The 21,293-nt window shown below is 33.5% G+C and overlaps 1 protein-coding gene across 1 annotated transcript; it reads left to right on the top strand.

The window, feature by feature from the left end:
• The first annotated feature begins 268 nt into the window (after positions 1-268).
• Positions 269-16,462, top strand: LOC137397097 (uncharacterized). The gene is made up of 8 exons (XM_068083383.1): positions 269-273; positions 2,333-2,492; positions 3,476-3,668; positions 3,884-4,080; positions 4,911-5,081; positions 6,523-6,631; positions 14,163-14,879; positions 16,329-16,462. The coding sequence occupies exons 1-8, from the start codon at positions 269-271 to the stop codon at positions 16,460-16,462; spliced, it is 1,686 nt and encodes a 561-aa protein (XP_067939484.1).
• The last annotated feature ends 4,831 nt before the right edge of the window (positions 16,463-21,293 follow it).

Here is a 21,293-nt window from a genome sequence, read left to right on the forward strand (position 1 = left end):
TATATGGTATAGTTGCTGCTAGAAAGTGTTTTTACACTCCATTTATTGTCCATAATGATCACATATGACTAATCTAACTAGTTACACAGTACATAAAACGTTCCTGGACCCATAACCTGTAGGAAATTACTAAATAATTAATATTAGGCTCTCATAGTCTTGTATTGTTCAAACAGTTAAATACAGAGAGAAACAGGAAACAGTAAAGTAAAATGTTGGCGCAAATACAAACAAAATGGTATAAGGAGTTGCCCCTCCTTTGATTAACATGAGGTAACAACTTATAACTGTGCATGATGTTATGATTTCCATAAAAACTACATAAACAATAATTAGCTAGGAGCCAATTACTACAAGGTTTGCTATGAACCATTGGAAATCCAGTAACTATTTGCTAAAAATCCTGTCAAGGCTCATAAAGGGCTTACAGCTGGCAGCAGCTAAATAAAAGTTCTTTAAGTGTTGATAAGAACTATAAAACTATAGGAAGCTATAAAGTAAACACTGCTAAAAGCCCATATGCAGACTTATCAATACAATAATTAGTGCTTCTCGCTAGAGGAGCAGGCCTCATGTCGGCTAATGTAAACCGCTAGAGACAGTGATATTGCCTTAAAGCATGGCCACACAGGACAATTTTTTTGATGGTTCTGCCTGAACTCACAGAATGAACAAAAAACACAAAATTACTTGGTCAAATTTCACAAAATTGTCAGAGCTGGGCATGCACACCAAAATCGTCAACCCGATCATTTTAATTAGTTGAACAAATTATTGGCAAGTGCGATTTTAGCAGCTTTTGTGATTGGTATAGTCCGAGACAGTGTTACGTCACACAACAAAAGTACTAGCTCACTTCAGCATAGTACATACAATGCAACTGTCTAACTTGTGCTATCGTTGGTTCATTATCGTTCGGACAGCATGGTTATAAGTCATGTACTTTTTAATAACAGCATATTATTTTTAGCCGCAAAAGCTCTGTAGTCAAAAAGAATTGCCATCTTTAGCGCAATGAAGTCAGTTACACCGTATTCACTATGGCAAATGCGTAAGCGTTTTTCTTGCGTGTCACATTATGTGTCTTGGATTATATAAATTGCCAAAGCTTCTAGAATCGTCATCATTAATAATTAGTTTAAGCAATTAAGAGTGGACCATAAACAGTTCTGGTGTGAATTCACAGCTCTGACAATTCTGTAAATTTCACCTGAATGGAAGCTCTTAACTCTACTTTTAATGCACTTAAACAACCATTTTTGTGTAAACTTTTCCAAAATATATGAATCCATGCAGATGCTTCTCATAAACCATTTTCACGGAGTGATTGTTTCTGAAAATGTATTTTTTATCGATATTTTATGGTAAAAAGGTGAAAACTTCGGCAAATCAGACGACTTGCAGGGAATTAATTGCTGGCTTTTGAGAAATTTTTAAGCTTTCCAATGCATATTCATTTCTAGCTCCATGCCAATTTGCATGTAAGTTATAGTTTTGCCATTGGTCGGCGAAACTAAGTTATAGTTTCGCCGACCAAGTCAAGCCTACATTGTTAACTGGTCATTTTGGTCACGTACTGAAAACGTTGAGTGGCGCTCCCGCAATGCCTCAGAGATCAAAACTCTACTTTCAATGCTCTCTGATGACCATATTATTTTGCAAATTGTTGCGAACCTATGAATCCATGCCAGTCTTATTTATATACAATTACATTTATCAATTACAAAAATGGATTGCAAAATGGCAATTAAAAAAAAGTCATAGCTTCAACTAATTTAGACTTGTGCTGTAAAGTATTTGCAAGTTATCTACATAGAAAAAATATCAGCTTGTAGAGAAATGTCTCACTTTTCCTTTGCATGCTTATAATTAATGTTACTACCACAATTTTGATGTTAGTTACTGCAGTTTTTATGCAGTCAGGTCAAAAGCTCAAATCATCCCAGTAATTGAATTAGTACGCCGGTGATTTCCAAGCTGTAAGTGCTTTGGTAGCTAAAGGGTTGAAGTAAAAGAATGGTATTACAGACTGATCATATCTCATGGTACATATAACTATTTTTGCTCCCCAAGATAGCCTAAAAATAAAATAAAGCTTATAAAACACAAGTTTTGGTATCATGTTATCAGATACACATATACAATGGTTTAATATATTGTGATATTAAATTCAGTAAAACTAGTCAACATAAGTTTTGATTCTAACTCTAAACTAAGTTGTACCCTACCAATAGATTTCTCAATAAATTTAATATAATGAAAATAGGCATGGTATCTTATTCTAAGGCAGTTTATTTCACATGAAAATAAAGACTTATTAATTTTGTTGTAGTGAAATATGTGAGGTACCACTCAACAAGCTGCCAGCATATGATACGGCCAAAAATAAACCGAAGTCATGTGATCTCTGTAGAAAGAAAAGAAAGGATAATGAGCAAGCATTTTCTTACTGTCCACAGTGTGATGCAATTTTCTGTCTAAAGCATCATGAGGTATGAATAAGTTCATAAATTATTTTATATTTGACATTTCAGTATCAAGCTTAGATAAAAAATTGAATATCTGTTGTCACACATATTTTTGGTTGATAAAAGTGTTTGAACTTAAGGTTTTAACGATATTGATAGTTTGGTCAACTACAACAAACTTCAATTACATTTATGGGTTTTGCGATAAGGGTACAAAATCTGAGCTCTGTAGATTAGCTATCAAAAGTTTGTTAGTAACTCACAATTTTCTGCAGAATTCCTGGTTTTCTGTAGTTAATATCCTTTAGAAGTTGTACTGCAAAGCGATTTCTCAGTTTTTAGCCAGTGTTGCTTGTAATATTTCATTTGTTCAGAAATGCTGATCAAGCCATGTTTTTTATATATGCTTTCTGCCAAGTTAGGAATTTATAGATAAACCAATGTTGTTTATAGGCTAATGACCTCTTTGTATTTATTTAGGAACAAACCTTGCTAATAACTGTAAAGAAATTAGACCGAAACTGTGGAGTAAATAGACGATACCACGTATCTATTGATAAACCACTTTTTTCGTATTATTTTGTTTTCATACCTCACTAAATATCAGTAGTTAGGAGGAGGCTAGAAGGAGTTATTATTCATTATTATTTACAACTCAGCAAATATCGGTAAATAAAAGTGGGTTAGGAGAAGGTATTAAATGAGCTTAGTTAGTCAAAGATATCAAATTGGTTAACAAATTATATTTTTGGCTGAAATAGTCTAATTTCGAAGTTTTGTAATGGAAATTACGATAGTGCAACCACCGTGAATTGTAGCTTGCTAACTCAAAATTGGGGCCAATTGCAGACCAACTTCTTATGCGGAAAGTGTTGTTGATCGCCTAAAATAAATGTGAAGTTTTATAAGCATCTTTCTCATTGCAACTTCAAGTCATTTTTGAATATCTCATTTATCTGGATTTGGGTCACTATCAGTATCTGTTTTGAACCATTTTCGAATTTTAGTTTCATCAAGAGTACCATGAAGAGTTTGGAAAAGTTCATCCAACCATAAACAAGGAACAGTATGAGCTACTGAAGAGTCAGCAAAGCAGAGTCTGTGCTGATCACACTGACAAGCCAGTCAGCATGGGCTGTGATAAATGTCTGAAGATGATCTGCATTGAATGCGCTTGCAAAGACAAGTTTTGTGATGACGGTAATTGATCATAGTGATAAAAGCATTGTCCATATCCTATAAGAACAACTTGGCTATGTCGTTCTTATAGTTTATAAAATTATAACAAAATACGTAAATGGTCTAATTTCATTTTTAAAGCTTTTTAATTATAATTGGTTTGAGTTAAATAGTTCACATCGTAATGATGTAACTCTCCTCCCCACTCTTTTGATGCTCCATTTTGTATGTTCCAGGAGAGACTCATCAGATGATGACTTTAAATCTGCTTGTAGAGCAACTTAATGATAAGATCAACAAACTAAAGAGAGGGATGATTGAGAAAGAAGAGAGATTGGAACAAGTCTTCAAGTTCACCTCCCAAACACTTGCTGAGTATGACCAGGAGACTACTGAGACACTGAAGAAGATTCATCATACAAGGGATGCGCAGGTTGTAATGACATTGAAAAGTCTTTAGCAGAGAATTTTTGGACTCCAGTTGCAATTATTTTGACCAGATAAGCTTAGTTTACATGTAAATTATAAAAATTTTGAACATTTTTCAATATCTTGTCAGATTAATCACTATAACATTAAAAATTAATACTATATAAAATAATTATGATTGATTATCAACTCAGGTATCAATATAAGATCTAGAAGTTTCTAAGCTTGTTGTAATTATGTTTAGTTAATCAAACCTATTTTTGTTTATTCTTTGCAAAGGCAACAATTTAAAAAAAAACTTTTTTAAATGACTAAATAGAAGGTCAGGTGTGTCACGAATTGACTTTTAGGTAAAAATAAAATTTGACTCAGTTTTTTATAGTGAAATATGTTTCAGAATCTGTATGAAAAAATGGATTTTGCGGCAGTGTAATACCTATTTGATTATGGCCGTTCTACAATCCAAAAGTTTATTTCTACAATGTATGCTATGTATTAGCAAGTAGTTATTCTTTACTAAAAACTTTCAAGAGGTTTTCATTATATCGTTCATTATAAAAGTATGCTGTGCGATAGATCAATCTTATTACATAATGCATAATTAAACAGAATGTTTCTAGCTGTTGGTTAAAAGATGTGATAAAAAGATAGAATTTTCAGTTGTGGAGTTATGTGTTCAAAGTATTGGATTATTCTCTTGTGTTCCACTTTGACAATTTGCAGGTGGTGATTACTAGCTATTGTAAACTACCATTTTTTGTCAAATTCAGTCGAACGTTCATGTGCAAAGCAAACTAGTGCTTTCCAGTGCTTGCATTGTTTCACTGGTTGAAGATCAAAGCTTTGGAGTCTAAGTACACACAGTTAGAGGATGAATATACAGAAGGTCGACTAAAAGCAAAAACTCTCATCACAGACTTTCTCGAAGATGAAATACTTAAGAAATGGAGCCAGATAAGAAATACCATGCGCAAAACAGAGTCTCGAGCAAAACATGCTCATCAGGTACCAGGGTAATTCAACAAGTAAATACACTTTTCAATCTTGAAGTGATTATATGAATCATATAACATCGTACAAGACCTGAATTCTCTACATGACCAACCTGCATCTCAATACTTTGTTTCAATGTTTGACTAGCTTTCTGATATTACTAGGATAGCAGTTGTTTTGCGTTATCAAAAGCGAGTTTTACGTTCACGCTCCTTTGTGTCTCTTATAGTAAACACGTGATTTACACTCTATGTGTGAGAGTCTCCCCGTTAATACAGTGGAATTCTTGAGAGATTTTAACTGCTTGTTGAATTTTGGATACTTTAAAAATGGCAAGTTGACAAAATTCACCTCTATGCAAACCTAATTTTAATGAAGTTTGTCTAGCACATCACAATACTTACTGCTATTGACAGAACCAGATTGGAAGGAAGCAAAATTGGGACTTTTCATATCTCTAAATATTGCCAACATAATCTTTTTACCAGGTTTGCTGACCTTCAAATTGTTAAGTTGTAACAGGTCTAGATTGTCCAATAAAATTCCACAGACCTTCCTATCAAGTTTCAGATTGGTGAAAAAGGGTTCTATCTGTATCTAGACATCTATTCTTTTCATTTACCTAATCCTATACACTTTGAATTGAGCCAAATGTATTTCAGTTTCACTCCCTCCTTTCAGCATTAAAATATTATCACAGTCCTCTGCTGTTTAAATGCGCATCTGTACAGATGGCAGTAAACTTGGTCACATAACTATAGAAAGTATAGTGATTATTAGTAGTTGTGTTCTCTTGCAGTGATGGCAAAGTCCTGTAGTTGAATGGTGGTCAAAGTACTATTCTCTAGTCAAAATATCATTTTGATGAAGTTGTTAGTGTCTTTCTTCATTGAAACACCCTCGCACTATTGTGACCTTGATAAGTTTTCAAACATTAGCTTTGTGTTAATTTTGTAATATTTACAACCATTTATGTCACAAAGCCTTATTAATAATGTAATAGTGACCTTCGAAGGTCATGAAAATATAATGAATGTTGGTCAACCTGTTACTCAAATAGTTTCATGTTGCTTTGTTACTATATGAACAGACAAAATTGAAGACCATTTTTATGGAATGTCAGTATACTGTTAGTTTTAGTAACACCCAATATCTGAACATCCTTTAGACATGTTGAGGTTGAGTATTTTTAGAGTTGTCAAAATTTTCCGGAAATCAATCAAATTGATAAAGTGTGTCATTTTAACTGGATCATATTAAAGGCATAGAAGTTTTGAAAATAACTTAAATTGTTGCTAATTGGTGATTTTCAAAGTTTTTTCGTCTCACATTCCCTTTTGCTTAAAGATTTTAACAGTTTTATACTATAATTGTTTTATACATAATTTCTATTATAATTTTCTTCAGACTTTTTAACCTTGACAACTTAAATCCTTCTATATTAATATTGCAGTGTGATATAGTCTCTAGCTACAGCGACACAAAGAATGACATGCAACGGTTGATTGATGAAATCATGCCATCAGTTGATGTACCTTCAGTCAGCACAGTGAGAGAGAAAGGTAAGTCCAATGAGAAATATTATAATTGACTGGCTGTTTCATAGGAACTTCTATCGCATGTAGTATTGTATTTTATTGATATAAAAATAATTATTTCTCAATTTAACCCTTCCGCTAGAAAAAGTTCATTTTTCACTTGTCAAAGTATTATGCACCAGTTGCCGATGTTTTACACTAGAGTCTTATTACACTGGTAAAGTTCCAAAAATAGTTTTAACAAAAAAGTTGGTAGTAATTTAATATTATAATTATTTAATTAGTAATAGTTTAATAATTATGGTAGTAATTACTTGAAAGCAAAATAACTATAAAATAATTTTACTTTGAGAAAATCTGCCACATTATGAAATGATGTATATTCAGCATTCTAAGTAAACTCATTTGAAGAAACTGACAAGTTCATTACAATTAAAACCATTGAAAATTTGCTACTGTGTTGAGGCACCAGTCAAAGTTTCAAATCAAACTGAATTATTTGCATCTGAATTTACATCATTACTTTTAAAATGCATTGTGATTTATTCTGTATAATGCCTACATTGTTGGTGAATGCCTAATAAACGTCTAAAAGATATGTGACACCGATTTTTAAGCTACACGTTTTGGTTATTCTACTAGATTGCATATAATTATGCTGTTTATAAGCTATGATTTTAAATTGAGGTTTTTTCATGTTTTCGACAAACACATTGGCTGTAAAAGATAGTCTGTTTGTATTATCCCACGTTTATGACTTGACAAACCTTTTCTGATATACCTCCAAAAGTTAAGTTTGGTTCAGGAATACATACATGTACGCAGCCCATAACAATCCTTTGTAGTTTTTCATCAAATTTTGGTTTGTAAGTAAAAATAATAACACGATAAACGTTTAACACTTAGTAGGTCATGTGTGAGCTTGTTACAGGAAATCTCTAACCACATAGTACGGCTTAGCAAAAAAATTGTGTGTAGCTAAGCGGCGTATGTTGCAGCTTTAGCCAGCTTTGTACGAATCATTTCTGACTCGTGAGTAGTTAATATATTACGCTATCTTATCTGTACTTCAAACAGAAGCAAACTACAATCTGCATGCGTTGAGCCAATAAAATAGATGTAAAGCTCATCACAAGCATAGTTTTGATTTACCTAAACTTTCTTTTTTGTCGCAATTTCTTCTTAGCACTGACCATTTGTGTCAAACGTAATATGATGACATAATTTTACTACTTTGTCTACACAAAGATTTATTGAAAGCTAAAAACAACAAGAGTTTACTTTAACCCACTCAGGACTGTTCCCGAATACCTCGGGAAGAGTTGTGCTCTCCAGGGCCCATTCCCGAAGTACTCGGGTTAAACTTTGATTTGCTCTATTGCTTAGCTGTTTAGGTACATCGGTTTTATTCATTCACCAAACGAAGTTTAAGTGTCTGGGCATCATTTTGATACCAAATATGTGATTGGACAAGAAAGTTTTAACTAACAAATTATGTGATAGATATCAACTGTTTTGGAAATTTGATGATCGCCATATTGGAAAAGGTTTATCCGAATGATGGCGAAATTTTTAAGTGAATTAGATGCGGTAATCAGCTCAGGGGAAGAAAATAGCAACAAAAGTAATGTTCAAGAAGAAAATGAGAATTTTCTGATGGAAGAAGGTAAGTTTTATGTGGCTATTTATAGAATTTTACCGAAAAAAAAACGATAAAAAGCCGAAATTTTTCTTGCGAATTTCTAACAAACTTTATTCTAACAGTGTAAGATATGGATTTTTTTCATGATACACATGATTATAGCATTTTCAATCCAATAAAATTTAGATCTTTTGCAGCATGAACTCATCACTCTATTACCCCATAATAAACAATAGTTTTATGATTTCCTTGTAGAACTACAAGATAATAAAAATTTCTTATTTCATTTATATCCAATTGTTCAACCCACAATTAGTCAAGCATATAGTTCTCAACCTCAACATCTACTATAAACTAGCCTCAACCACTAGGCTCTAATATTGGTCGATAGGGGACACTTACCACAGTAATCATCTTCATGACTTTTTGTGTTTATATTTACAGTATCAAAAAATATTTGCAATTTGTATTACCAATTGTTAGCTGCAGTAGACTACTTATTTTCAATTTGTTATCAGGTATTTACCCTGAAAAGCTACTAAAGCACAATTTTTTCTAGGCTGTACAAGAAGTTTGAAAGCAAATAGGTTGCTTACTACCGATCATATTTGCTACATGTAGGTGAAGACAGTCAAGGGCTTGTGAGTGATGATGCCATTGTTGATGAGCCTAGGGCTTCAACACCAATATCTGATGAATACTGCATCAACTAACTTATAATGGCAGCAAATATGCATGTGTAGTTGGCATCAAATAACTCTCACCGTGTCATAATTTTCTAATAAACACACCCTTATTATACATGTATATATTGTTTCGTTTTCATGCATATTCATTTTTACTGTATTTTTTACAATATATTTTACTGTATTTTTACACCTTTTTTTTGCTAGTAATTGATTGTCTGTTAGCTGGTAACTTGAGTATTTTTTATGCATAATATATTTATAATAACCTCTGCAATGCATTTCAATATAAATTAACAAATTGTTTGATTATATAATTGATAAAACTGTCAGTGACGTAGTGTTGGTTAGAAGCTAGTAACACCTGTTCTACTGCTCGGAATTGAGAAATCTTTTTTTTATTTGCTGCTAATAAAGTTTGCTATCAATCTAACATAGGTCCAACAATTTCAGTATCAAAAAACTGCTTGTGAGCTGCTACGAAACATGAAAAACAATTTTGATAAAAAAAAAGTTCACAGAATTATCAGAAATTGTGGTCAGTAGAACTTGTAAAGGTGCACTAAAATATATATCAGCTTGTAGCCTGGAATGTCTTTGTTAAGCTGCAACAAACAAATCAAGATTATTTTGAAAAGAACTCTAGTTATACTCAATTTTGTGTAGCTCTATTTTAATTGTAAGGCTAGTGAAAAATTAATTGGGCTCGGGGAGCAGTCAACCAATAACTAATTAGTCCTGAATGGGTTAATAACAAAAAGCAAACTAAAAACATCCGTTATTAAAAAAACAAAGAATTGATACACACTGAGTCTCATGCTTAGCTTATTACATTTTCTGATGGCGTTAATGAGCCTCCATTTTTGAGCAGATGCTACGATCACCACTACAGGTTTAAGAGTCTCGGAACCTTTGACCATTAGGTACTAACAAGGCTATTTCTTAAAAGAAACAGCATTAAATGAAACCATCTTGAAACTTAAAGACTTCCACCGTTTAGTCCACTAAAATCACGATAAAAAATCACTAATGGTTCTAAAAGTACAATATTGCTGTCCCTAAAGGTGGATATGTGTGCAACAATGTCTATCATACAGCAGACTTTAAAATGCTTAGCTAAATATGTCATTTGTTGTCTTTACAAACATTTACATAATCATAACGGGAAAAAACACCATACAGTAGTACATGTCGATGACTACTTCACAAGCCGAGCTCTGTGTGGAGAAAAGCTCTAAAAAATACAAGTTACAGACTCAATTTTAAAAAGTTTAGGCCTGCCTGATGTCATCAATGATTAGCTCTCAATTAGGGGAGAAATGGGTAATGTGGACAGTTTTTCTTTTTATTACAGTTACTACTATGCTATTCACTTGAAAATAATCAAATAATATCTCCAGTTTGCGGAGTTTGTTAGCTCTCTTTTCTTAATTGCATGTTTTGTAATACAAGTAATAGTTTTCCCAGAATGCACCATGTCGTAAAGCACAAGATTGTCCACATTACCCACTGTCGATGGGTAATGTGGACAGGTGCAGTGAGTAATGTGAACATGTTATTTTTTGTCAAAAAAGTAAAAAATTTTCAGATATTCAAATAACTACAAGTAATGTACGCATGTGGTTATACATAATTTAGGGTAAACTATACAGACATAATTCAAATCTGACAAAATAAGATAATAATTCTACTAAGTCAAGGTAATACCTCGGATTGTCTAAATTTGGCAGTAAGTTTACTAGTAAGCCAAGTAGGAGTAATAACAATTTAGACTTAACATTGAAACTAGCAAATTAGGCAGTTTATATCATATGTTTTGCAGCACAGGGTAATGTAGACATGTCCACTTTACCCTAAAGTGTCTTGACCGCATTAGCCCATCTTATCTGTATATATTATTACAAAATTTGATAAATTTCAGTCATAGTCAGGAGTTGCCTTCTGACAATCAATAAAGATAAACAGCACAATATGATTTGTTTGTGTACAATTGCCCCAAAAGTTCCAACAACTGTTACACTATGTAAGCCAGGTAGTAAAATTCAATTAAAAATTACTATTTGTTTGATAAATATTAAGATGCTTACAAATTGATGTATGATGGATAAATACTTCCAAATCAGCATGTGGCTTTTTCTAACGGGAAATTGAAAGGTTTTATTATATGAGACAAAGGAAATTGGTTATAGATTTTAGCTAAAAATTTAACTGTCCACATTACCCACTTCTCCCCTACATGTAGAAGAAATATGATGACGATGAGATATAGACATTTTTTGGCATAGTCTTGTGGTGACAGGAAATAAGTACCCTGCTGTTGATACACGTTTCGGCATAGACTGGCCTGAAGGCACTTTAGAAATATCAGGTCACAACCATACCAATCATAGTAGCAGAGTATACTGCTAGAATGTGTGGCGTCACCTTAATTGATGCGATTGCTGACACCTATGCTGTTTGCAGCAGAACAGTGAAATGCTAGTATAAAATATTCATTAATCCTCTCGACATAACAACAATGAAACCATACATTACATATACACAAAACCATGTTGTACCAAATCCAATGAGACATAGCTATATTGGAGACATGATCAATGGCTACCTGATAGCTTAGACTACTCTTGTAAGCATGGTAGTAATTCAAGTTTGAGAAATGTGCAGTCTAGATTCTCAGCTCAAACTTTCTGAGAAACAATACAATGATAAAAACTGCAAAAACTATGTCGTTTGTTGCAAAAATGCAACTGACAGCTACAGCACAGCTTTCATAACATCATGGTTTAAGGACTGTTGCTATGGGTGCTGCCAAATAGAATGTTTTAAAATATATATACAGATAAATTTTGTCTTGTCCACATGTGAATAGAGTTTTAAGTTCCAAATAGGTGTCAAATTTTGTCCTCTTGACAGAACAACTTCCAAAGCAGAAATTATGTATGCACAAAACCATGATGTACCAAATCCAATGAGACATAGCTATATTGGAGACATGATCAATGGCTGCCTAATAGCTTTGACTACTCTTGTAAGCATGGTAGTAGTTCAAGTTTGAGAAATGTGCAGTCTAGATTCTCAGCTCAAACTTTCTGAGAAACAATACAATGACAAAAACTGCAAAAATCTGTTTTGTTTGTTGCAAAAATGGAAGCGACAGCTACGACGGACATTCCATGACATCATGGTTTAAAGAATGTGGCTACAGGTTTTTGCCAAAAAGAATATTTTATAGCATAACTACAAATAAATTTGTTCTAGTGCACAAGCGAATAGATTTATAAGTCCTAAGTATGTGTAGTTGTTAACAAAAATATGTTTTAGTTCTAGGCAAATATGGCCTTATGGTACTAGTTTTATTACACTTTCAATAAAACTACTTGTTTCAGCAACTTCTTATGAGAATTTGACCGTGAGAAAATGTAAATTCTTACCAGAAGTCGTTCCGGAAGCTTTTGATAAAATGAAATTTTTTTTAAACGTATTATTTAAATAATGATAGGCTGATTATTAACATAAGATTAGAAAGCTAATTGTGGGTCAAAAAGTATTTATTCAGTATTTGATATCAAAAGCTACCAAAGCTAGCATAGCTTTTCATCTACCACAAAAACTGTAAAACTAGTTTCAGCGTTTAACAATTATTTTACCAAAGATGAATAAATGAGTTTTCTTACAAGTATTTTACTTTTATTTACTATTTACTATTATTATTTATTTAATTAACATGTCTTTTAGTTCTATTGTTACAGTAAGCTGCTGTATCGGCTTATCAAAAGGGTATCACTTTTCTTTTTATTACGAAGCATACACATTATGTAGATCAATCAATTTTTTTCAACTTAACAACCTTTTCATCAATCACATGCAACCAATCAAATTTTTTTTTGCTAAAAACTTCCATTTCCGACAATTTTTTCAAAATGGGAGAGTGGGATTCACTAAAAGGTTTTACACTTATCTAGTAGAACAGTTTTTTTCTAAACAAGGTGCATTTTACAGTGAAACAATAGCTGCACAGACTTTTGAAATATTGCATAAATATTAGCAGTGTATCGCTTTATCAAAAATTCGTTTCAATTTATTTTTTCAGAAAAGTGATTTTATCGCTTTAGGGAAAGTTCATGCATGATAAAATGAATAGTGATTTGTTTTGTTAGATTTGTTAGATTGTAAATTTGATTTTGTTAGACTGGAGTTCATTAGTTTATTCTTCACAATTTTTACTTTTTTGTTTCGGATTGCACTATGTATGCATTAGTGATTATGCAAGTACAGCTTTATTACATGCAAATCCTTATATAATGTATTTAATTACAATAATTTATCTTCAACGAATTTCATTTTCACAAATCTAAATCTACAAAATAAGCAATGCGCACTAAGATGGTCACACGCAATTGCAAAATAAGCTGTAATCCTTAGCATAGAAACATAAATACGTAAAGTAGGTAGCTAACATGATATATTCAAATGAACATATAAAATAGACGGTAAACGCTGATATGAATTTATTAACCTGTAGACTTAGCATTAATTTCAGGCATAATTACATAAAAATATGAAACGGCCGCACATGCTTACTTAGTCATCCTAACCTTTAAAAAATTTCTACTTTAGTGTATCGGGGTTGACACAAGCATATCTGGGCCCGACTGGGCCGGCCGTCTTTCTTTTACCTGCCTGGAGAGTTGTCGGTCTAAATAAATTTTGGCTAGTGGCCTCAGCTTATAGTGTAATGACAAATTCATGTGCTTAACTCTGTTAATAAAAACGTAAATAACTTGAAAAGATAAACTAAGCGAAAAATCAAAAATCAAGGTTTTAATTCAAATATCTGGAAGCTACTAGACACTCTAAATGAGCTTCAAGTTCTCAAAAACTGTTCATAAATAACAAGCAAAACACTATAATTATTTTATATATATTTAAAAAAAAGATTGAATACAATTTTTAAAAGTTTATTGTTTTCAAACATATTTGGAAATATAAGTTGAAATCTAAATTTTGTGCGTTTTTTAGATTACCCTTGTTTGCTCATTTTGCTCACTCATAGAAATCTCACAAGCTAATTTTTTTATCAAGCTTGATGAATGCGCAATGAGTGAGTTCACTTAGCTATTATCTTTGACTGTGATGTTACTCTTTTACCAGAGCATATTGTCTTGCATCCATTTTGCAATAACATGGTAAAATAAGTTGCATGTGTAAATATTATACTTATTGACAGGTGGAAGTTGTGAGCTAATGTTAGAAGTTGTCTCCACTGACGGGTTTCTAATGGGAAAGCAGCTGAAGCTTCGACCTTCTAAACCTCTTCCAAAGTCCCTCAAACTCCTTCATACAGTCTCTTTACCATCATATCCTTATTCAACAAGAGTCTGGAACTCTCAAATATTAACTGGAATGTATAATAAAGCAGTAGTTGCTATTGACAACAACTACCAAGTAAAAGGCTCATTGATTGCATTCAACAACATCCCTAAAACAATGGAGGTCTACAAGGACAGACTATATACAGCAGTGTATGGAAATCCTTGGACCATCTATGTACATAACCAGCAGGGAAAGCAAGTCACTTTTTTGACTCACAATGATTCTTGCTCTTACGCAACAGGGCTAGCCATCACTTGTGATAAAATAGTTGCTCCAGACAGAAAGAACAAGCTTCTCATCATCTACTCATTGACAGGGAAAAAACTCAAAGACATTTCTTGTCCTCAGCTTAGCCAACACTGGGTCTCCCTCTGTGTTTCAGGACCAGAAAAGGTTGTTGTGTCTGACTACCGCTCATCTCAAGTCTTCTTGATAGACATCTCTCAAGGTCAGCTGCTTTGGACTTGTAAAGATGTATTTCACCCACTAGGAGTTGCATGCTACGGAGAGAAATATGTCTTTGTGGCAGCATCTAACAGCAGAACAGTGACAATCCTAGATAGCTCAACTGGTTAGTTTACTTATAAATGGTATACATACAATGTGCAAGCAGTTGTGGTGACAAATATGCTGTACAATCTAGTAATTGATATATATATACTACTAGATAGATAGTGTTGATGTAAACACACGTAATGTTACCCTGACTACTTATCATAGTGAAATTAAACACTATACATATTAATAGAGAGCTCTGATAGTCTACTTGCTATAGACTTAGTATTAGCTTATGATTCAGAGTAACTGTATGTTTACCATTTCTCATTCATTAGCAAATTGTTTCAGAAATATCTGCACACTCAGTAGACTTTCACTTAGCAACCAAATATCATATAATTTATTGGTATGATATCCTGTGTTAGCCTTCAAAGTTGTAGACACAGTTATAGACACTGATGATTTTTTCTATAAAATTAGAAGCATAATCATTGTACTCTAAATGTATTTAGTGTCAAAACTTTAATAAAATTTAGTGATGAAAATTGACTAAAATAGAGGCAAAACAAAATGGTTAAACATTTTAAAAGAATTAATAAAATAATCTCAGCTCACTTTACTAGTAGATGTTATGTTAGAAAAGAAGGTATTGGTCATCAAAGATTTCGGTAAACAATTTAAAAGAAAATTAAAGGATACCTATTCATGTGCTTTGTCTAGCCATAGTAAAATTGGAATGGACATTAAGATACATGCTTTGCCTATCAGTTTGTTGAAGTAGAAATAAATTAGTAAAACGAAATTAGAGTAGCTTTAGCTATATTTATAATACAAACTGTTTTTATAAACCAACTCACATTACTTATTGAAGAGGCCTCATATAGTTACTTATTACCCTTTAATTGTATGCCTTGAACTGCAGGCCACAAGGATAGTTTCTATCTGGATGTTACCTTTAATCTGCTATTGACTCTTTCTCATAGCCAGTACTTGGCATCATGCCAAAATTCCTGTGACTGTAAGAGATAGCATAATATATATGCATTACAAGGAGAGGCTTGCTCTAGTAGTAATCAGGCTAATGCTGCACTCTCAACTCAATAAGGTGGAGCATAGCTGAGAGAAGGATAAGATTGAAGCATGGAGCTTGCTATGCATAAAACCTAATATTATTATATCACAAAAAAGCAATACAATAATGAATGGAAATTTGTCAAAGTTTTTCCTACAGTATGGAATAATGTTGTAGCCATTGAACTTTAATTGTATTTTCAAGACAAACAGTTCATACAGCCTTCCAAGACACATCCAACTAATTAGCTGCTGCGTATGTAGTTTCTATGTCAGTTCAGTGATGAATGAATCTATGTAAGGGGAGGATAAATCTAACATTACCTATTTGTTTGAGTGACTTAAGAATACAAACCTTTAGACAAATTGAATTAAAGATATACACATTTATAAGAAATGAATTATATTTTTTAATGATAGTTGAAATCATGAATAATACTTATTGTTGTAGGTGAGGTAGTCTCAGAGCTGAAAGACAGTGCTATTGAGCGTGGTTTGCTGTTTGACATGGACATCTCTGAAGACAGACTAATTGTTGCTAACTTCCATGCCAATAAAATAACAGTCTTTCAGCTTAAACCATAGCTGCTGCTTCATCAGTCTGAGTTTTTGTCTTCTCTTTGTTGTGATGAACTATTAAAGCTACTATTTTTATAGCTACTATTTTTGTAGTTACTAGCTATAGTTTTAGCTATTATCGCTAGAACTATTATTATCAATCCTCAAAATTTTTTTGCTCTAAGAACAATGATAAAATATTATTAACAGTAGAGACTTCACAAGATAACACTTTCTGTTGATGAAATAAATATGGATTATGTTTGGTTACATTGAAATAAGCTGATATACTGTTGGTATCGGTACACAAGGTTATAAAATATGTCTTATTTCAATTGACACTTTTGTACCTTGTCGTTAGTAACAGGTTTTTATTATTCATTCATATCTGTCTGTTTTGTCAAAATTTTACGTTTTTTTATTGTTTACCAATTGAATATGTTATTGCGTTAATGCCATACATACATGTGATAATCGGAGTTCTATAAATATTAAAATTAAAACATTAATTTTAATTTATTGAAATACTGGTTAAAATATTAAACTTAATACAATGCTCACTTGGGTACGATATCCTTGTTATTCCATTTCTTCGCTCCACAATGTCAAACACAATGTTTTTTCCATTTTATTACTACTAAATACTGTAAAGGTTTTGTGCCACCGTTACTTTCTTCCAGTAGTACAAGACTCGGCGATGAGTTTACACATATATTTCGGCCTAGTTCATGAGAGTACAAAAAGAATCAAGCATGGGCAATGAACAAGCAAATAAAAGCTCTGCTCTCTAGCACAAATGTTCAGGCTTATATAGGGTGTGGGCCCCATCTCACGTTCTATTTGACTTGAGATGGTCCGGCTTGGCTTTGGCTTGTCTTGGCTCTACTCAGCTCTGCTTGGCTTTGCTCTGACTGGCGTAACTCTCACCTCGTTATTTTGCCTGACTGAGCACAACCAGGCAGGGTTAGCTCAGCCCTAGGCTCAGCTCTCAGTAGATCACATTCCACAACAATACAATAAATACATATACGATTAATATTTACTGTGATATTTAAAGTTTTGATGTTTATTACCAGGAGATGTTTGTATTAAATAATCAGCATGGGTTTATATCTCCGTCTATACAACATTTTTGCCTTGGAATGCCAACACAGGAATAAATTAAAACTGTATAGAGAGGCTCCAGTGTATTAAAGTACAAAGATAGGAAAATAAGAAAAGCACTAAATGTTCCGTTTATACATGTTTACCACAGCAGTCAGTAGCTACTCATCTGTGTATATTATCTTGACTCACATGTACAGCTCATTTTCATCAAAAGTTTTACAACCTTGAAGTATGTTTAAATTGTCTGCAGCTGTACCAATAGAAATAATGTCAAATAATCCCATTATAGAGTTTAGCTCTTGAAATTTAAGGAGCAGCTTTGCTTCTGGCTACGTGCCAAGTTTACTAGAAGAAAATAGATGAAGCTCGACGCACATTTGTATCAGTTTTCTCAGGAGTACTCAAATTATTCATAAGATTTACTTCGCAACATTGCAGCGTTGCGCTTGGCAATGTGCCAATATCACTCAAGGACATTACATCGTTTACTGAGCTTATTTTTATAGAGGTTATCCTTGTTTCATCAGTTTGATATTCCTTAAAAACATTCATGATATCCTTCATAACTCCTTCACACCACCTGATGCTGTCCACCTGTCAGTTTAAAATTACAGCTTCAACTTGTTTGCTTTAGTAAATAGTTCTTGAGAATGAAGTTGCAAGAGCAACTCATAGTCACACACAAGTATATCTGTAAAAAGTACATAACTCGAGACCATTTTGTTGTTACATATTACTTCAAAATTTATAACTATTTAAAATACATGTAAAACATACATTGGTTTGTCTGATGGAAATTCATATTCTCCTAAATTTATTTTAATTTGGGTCATAGCATACCATGCCATCATTTTGATTACCACTACATTTAAATATATTGGTTTCAGACTAGATTTGGGAGTAATTGAAGAGGTAACTCACCTGCAAAAAAGGTGTACATTTTTGATGTTGACTTGTAAAGGGCAGTACAAGTTTTCAGCTTTACGCTCCTGAAGAGGCATGGCAAATTCATATGCAAATTCGATTGAATTTTAAAATTTGATTTCGTATGTTGTACAAAACTAGCCTTCGTTATATTCCTCAAATAGCTGAGGAAAAATAAACAATACATTATGAAGCAAAGAAACAGAATAGGAATTACGTTGTTCATATGATTTCGACTCAGAGTCAGACTTACTAATTTAGAAACTAAATGATGCTTGCAAAATTATATTAATAAACCCAGACTCAGTAGAAAAAGTGTTTATTTGTATTGAAACATAAGTAAAGGTTAAGAGGTAATGGTCTTCATAGAAAGCAAGTGTGATAACTTACTATAACATCGACTTGGTGAAATTTAAACTGACCCAGCATATCTATCACTATCTTACATCTACTTTTCCATTGTAAACTAGTTCGCTGATCATCCCGAAAAGCATCGTTTCCCAAAAGCTCCAAGCTTGGCTTTGACCAGACAGAAGAACAGACATAGCTCTTACTAACGTAATTATTTTCCTATACAAGGATAATATTCAAATATATTTAAAAAAGTTTTAAAACATTTCTGCCTGTCTCATAACTTTGAGTAAAAACAAACCTAATTATTTTAAAAAAGGTTAAAAGTCTAAGAATACATACTAATAGTCAAGTAGGGGAAGGTGGGGCTGGTTGAGACAAAAATCAGTTTTTTTGCAATAACTTTTAGGTCATTGTGAATTAAGGATATTAGATGTGTGCAAAATAACATGCCACATGTTGCTCAAATTGTTCATTGGTCAATTTGGTATATGATCAAAAAATTTAATTTCTGTGGCCATTTTAGTGGAGGACTAATAGCTGTCTCAACTTACCCCAGATTGGGGTAAGTACAGACAGACGCTGGGGCAAGTTGAGACAATATGAAATATTATGAAAAAAACAATTAAATCTGACCATATATTTGGAACTAGAATATTACAGCCCATATATTATTTATATTAGACTCAAATAATTTGCAAATACAATGTTGTATACTGTCACATTTCTGTGTGTGATACATATAAACAGTCAATTCCTTAAAAGTGTCCAGATCTACTTCAGAGAGAAGTTTGTCTCGGGAACGAGAAGTACCCGGGCAAGGTTGAGGTGGTGGCAATATGAGTTTAATGGCACTAATATCAATGATGTCGATGTCCTGCTCATCTGGCCATATGAACCCTACACCTAGTCTTTTGAGGAAAGTCACTTCAGCGACATCTTTGGGGGTAGAAGTGCTTAGTATCTTTCCAACATAGTAATTTTTTACTTTTCTGGTCAAATATCCTGCAACCACATAAGCCCCCTCTGTTATCGAGTCTTTCTCCACCTGCATTTCTTCATCTTCAGAAGCACAAGATGAAGAGTCATCAAGAGGCACTGACTCGTCATCTGATGATTCAGAACTGCTTACAGCCACCATTTGTCGCTTTTTTGTTAGCGGGACTGTTCGACGCTTTTTCTCTTTAGCCAAACTTTCTTGTTGGATTCTCTCTTTTATCGGTGTGTTGGTCAGCACCAATGTCTCACCTCTTCTCCTTTCTCTTTGCCCTTTTCTTGATGCTGCTTTGGGGTAAGGCCTTATCATTTCAGGTATTACTTTAGATATTGGGTGTGGCTGATCCGAAGTAAGCAGTAAATTGGAAACCACACTTCCACTGGCAGATGTAGGGGTGCAACCCTCAGACATAACTGGAACTGGACGATCGGTGACAGTGGCTGGCATAAAATCAGCATCTGTGAATTTCTCGGGGTCATAAGGAAAGATTCCTGTCGCTCTAAATCCAGAAATAATGTTTTCAGGTGTCTGGGATCGGTGTAGAGCTTTGCCAGCAAGGCCAGCTATCTGGTATAGGCTAATCGCCTTTCCGGCATTGTCCAACATCCAACCATTGCAGGCGGAAGAGTAATATCTACAATTAGGAGAACATTGTGTCTAAAGTGCATCATAACCAAATCTGATAACGTCAATAAATATTGGCTCTATAATATAGTTATATATTTTAGTTTAATTTCATATAGGCTTACTTTTTCAAAGGTCCATAGACAGATATGTCTAATGGTTGAAGATGGTTGGTCACATGTGGCGGAAATGTGAGAAGCACCACGTTGTTTTTTTTTGCCATTTCAATTCCTTCGTAGGACAAATGGCTTTGGTGGTTATCCAAAATCAGCAACACTGGTGACTCTTTAGATGGCTTGCTGAAGCTGATGAAATGTGCCATCCACTTATTGAAGTTTGAAGTTGTCATCCAGCCACTCTCATGAACTAGCCCTAGACTGCCTGGTGGAGAATTGGTCATATATGACTCCAGATTACGTTCAGTTTTGCGTGGCCAGATAAATGTAGGTGGAATAGAATTGCCATCAGCGCTTATGCAACAAACAAGGGTGACTAAAATGCCTCTTTCTCCAGAAGTAACCTGACCAACTTGCTTCATAGCTCTAGGGGCAATAACGTTTGGCGGTACATGAACTGTAGTTAGGCCAGTTTCATCCATGTTGTAGATTCTGTTAGCGGTGAAATTGTTCTTGCTATGAATTTCTTTGAGATTTTCAAAGAATTTGCCAACTGTATGTTTGCTAAATGCTGTAGATCTGGCAAGGCTAGTCGCCTCCGGTTTTCTAAGAGATAATGCCGGATTCCGTTCCATAAATTTCAAAATCCAATCTTTTCCTGCCATTTTCTTTTCATTCCAACACTGTGGGACACTGATATTTTTAGCCGATGCAAATGAATATGCAAGGCGTCTTGCTT

The sequence above is a fragment of the Watersipora subatra genome, chromosome 5 (genome assembly GCF_963576615.1).
Source record: "Watersipora subatra chromosome 5, tzWatSuba1.1, whole genome shotgun sequence".
Lineage (NCBI taxonomy): Eukaryota > Metazoa > Bryozoa > Gymnolaemata > Cheilostomatida > Watersiporidae > Watersipora > Watersipora subatra.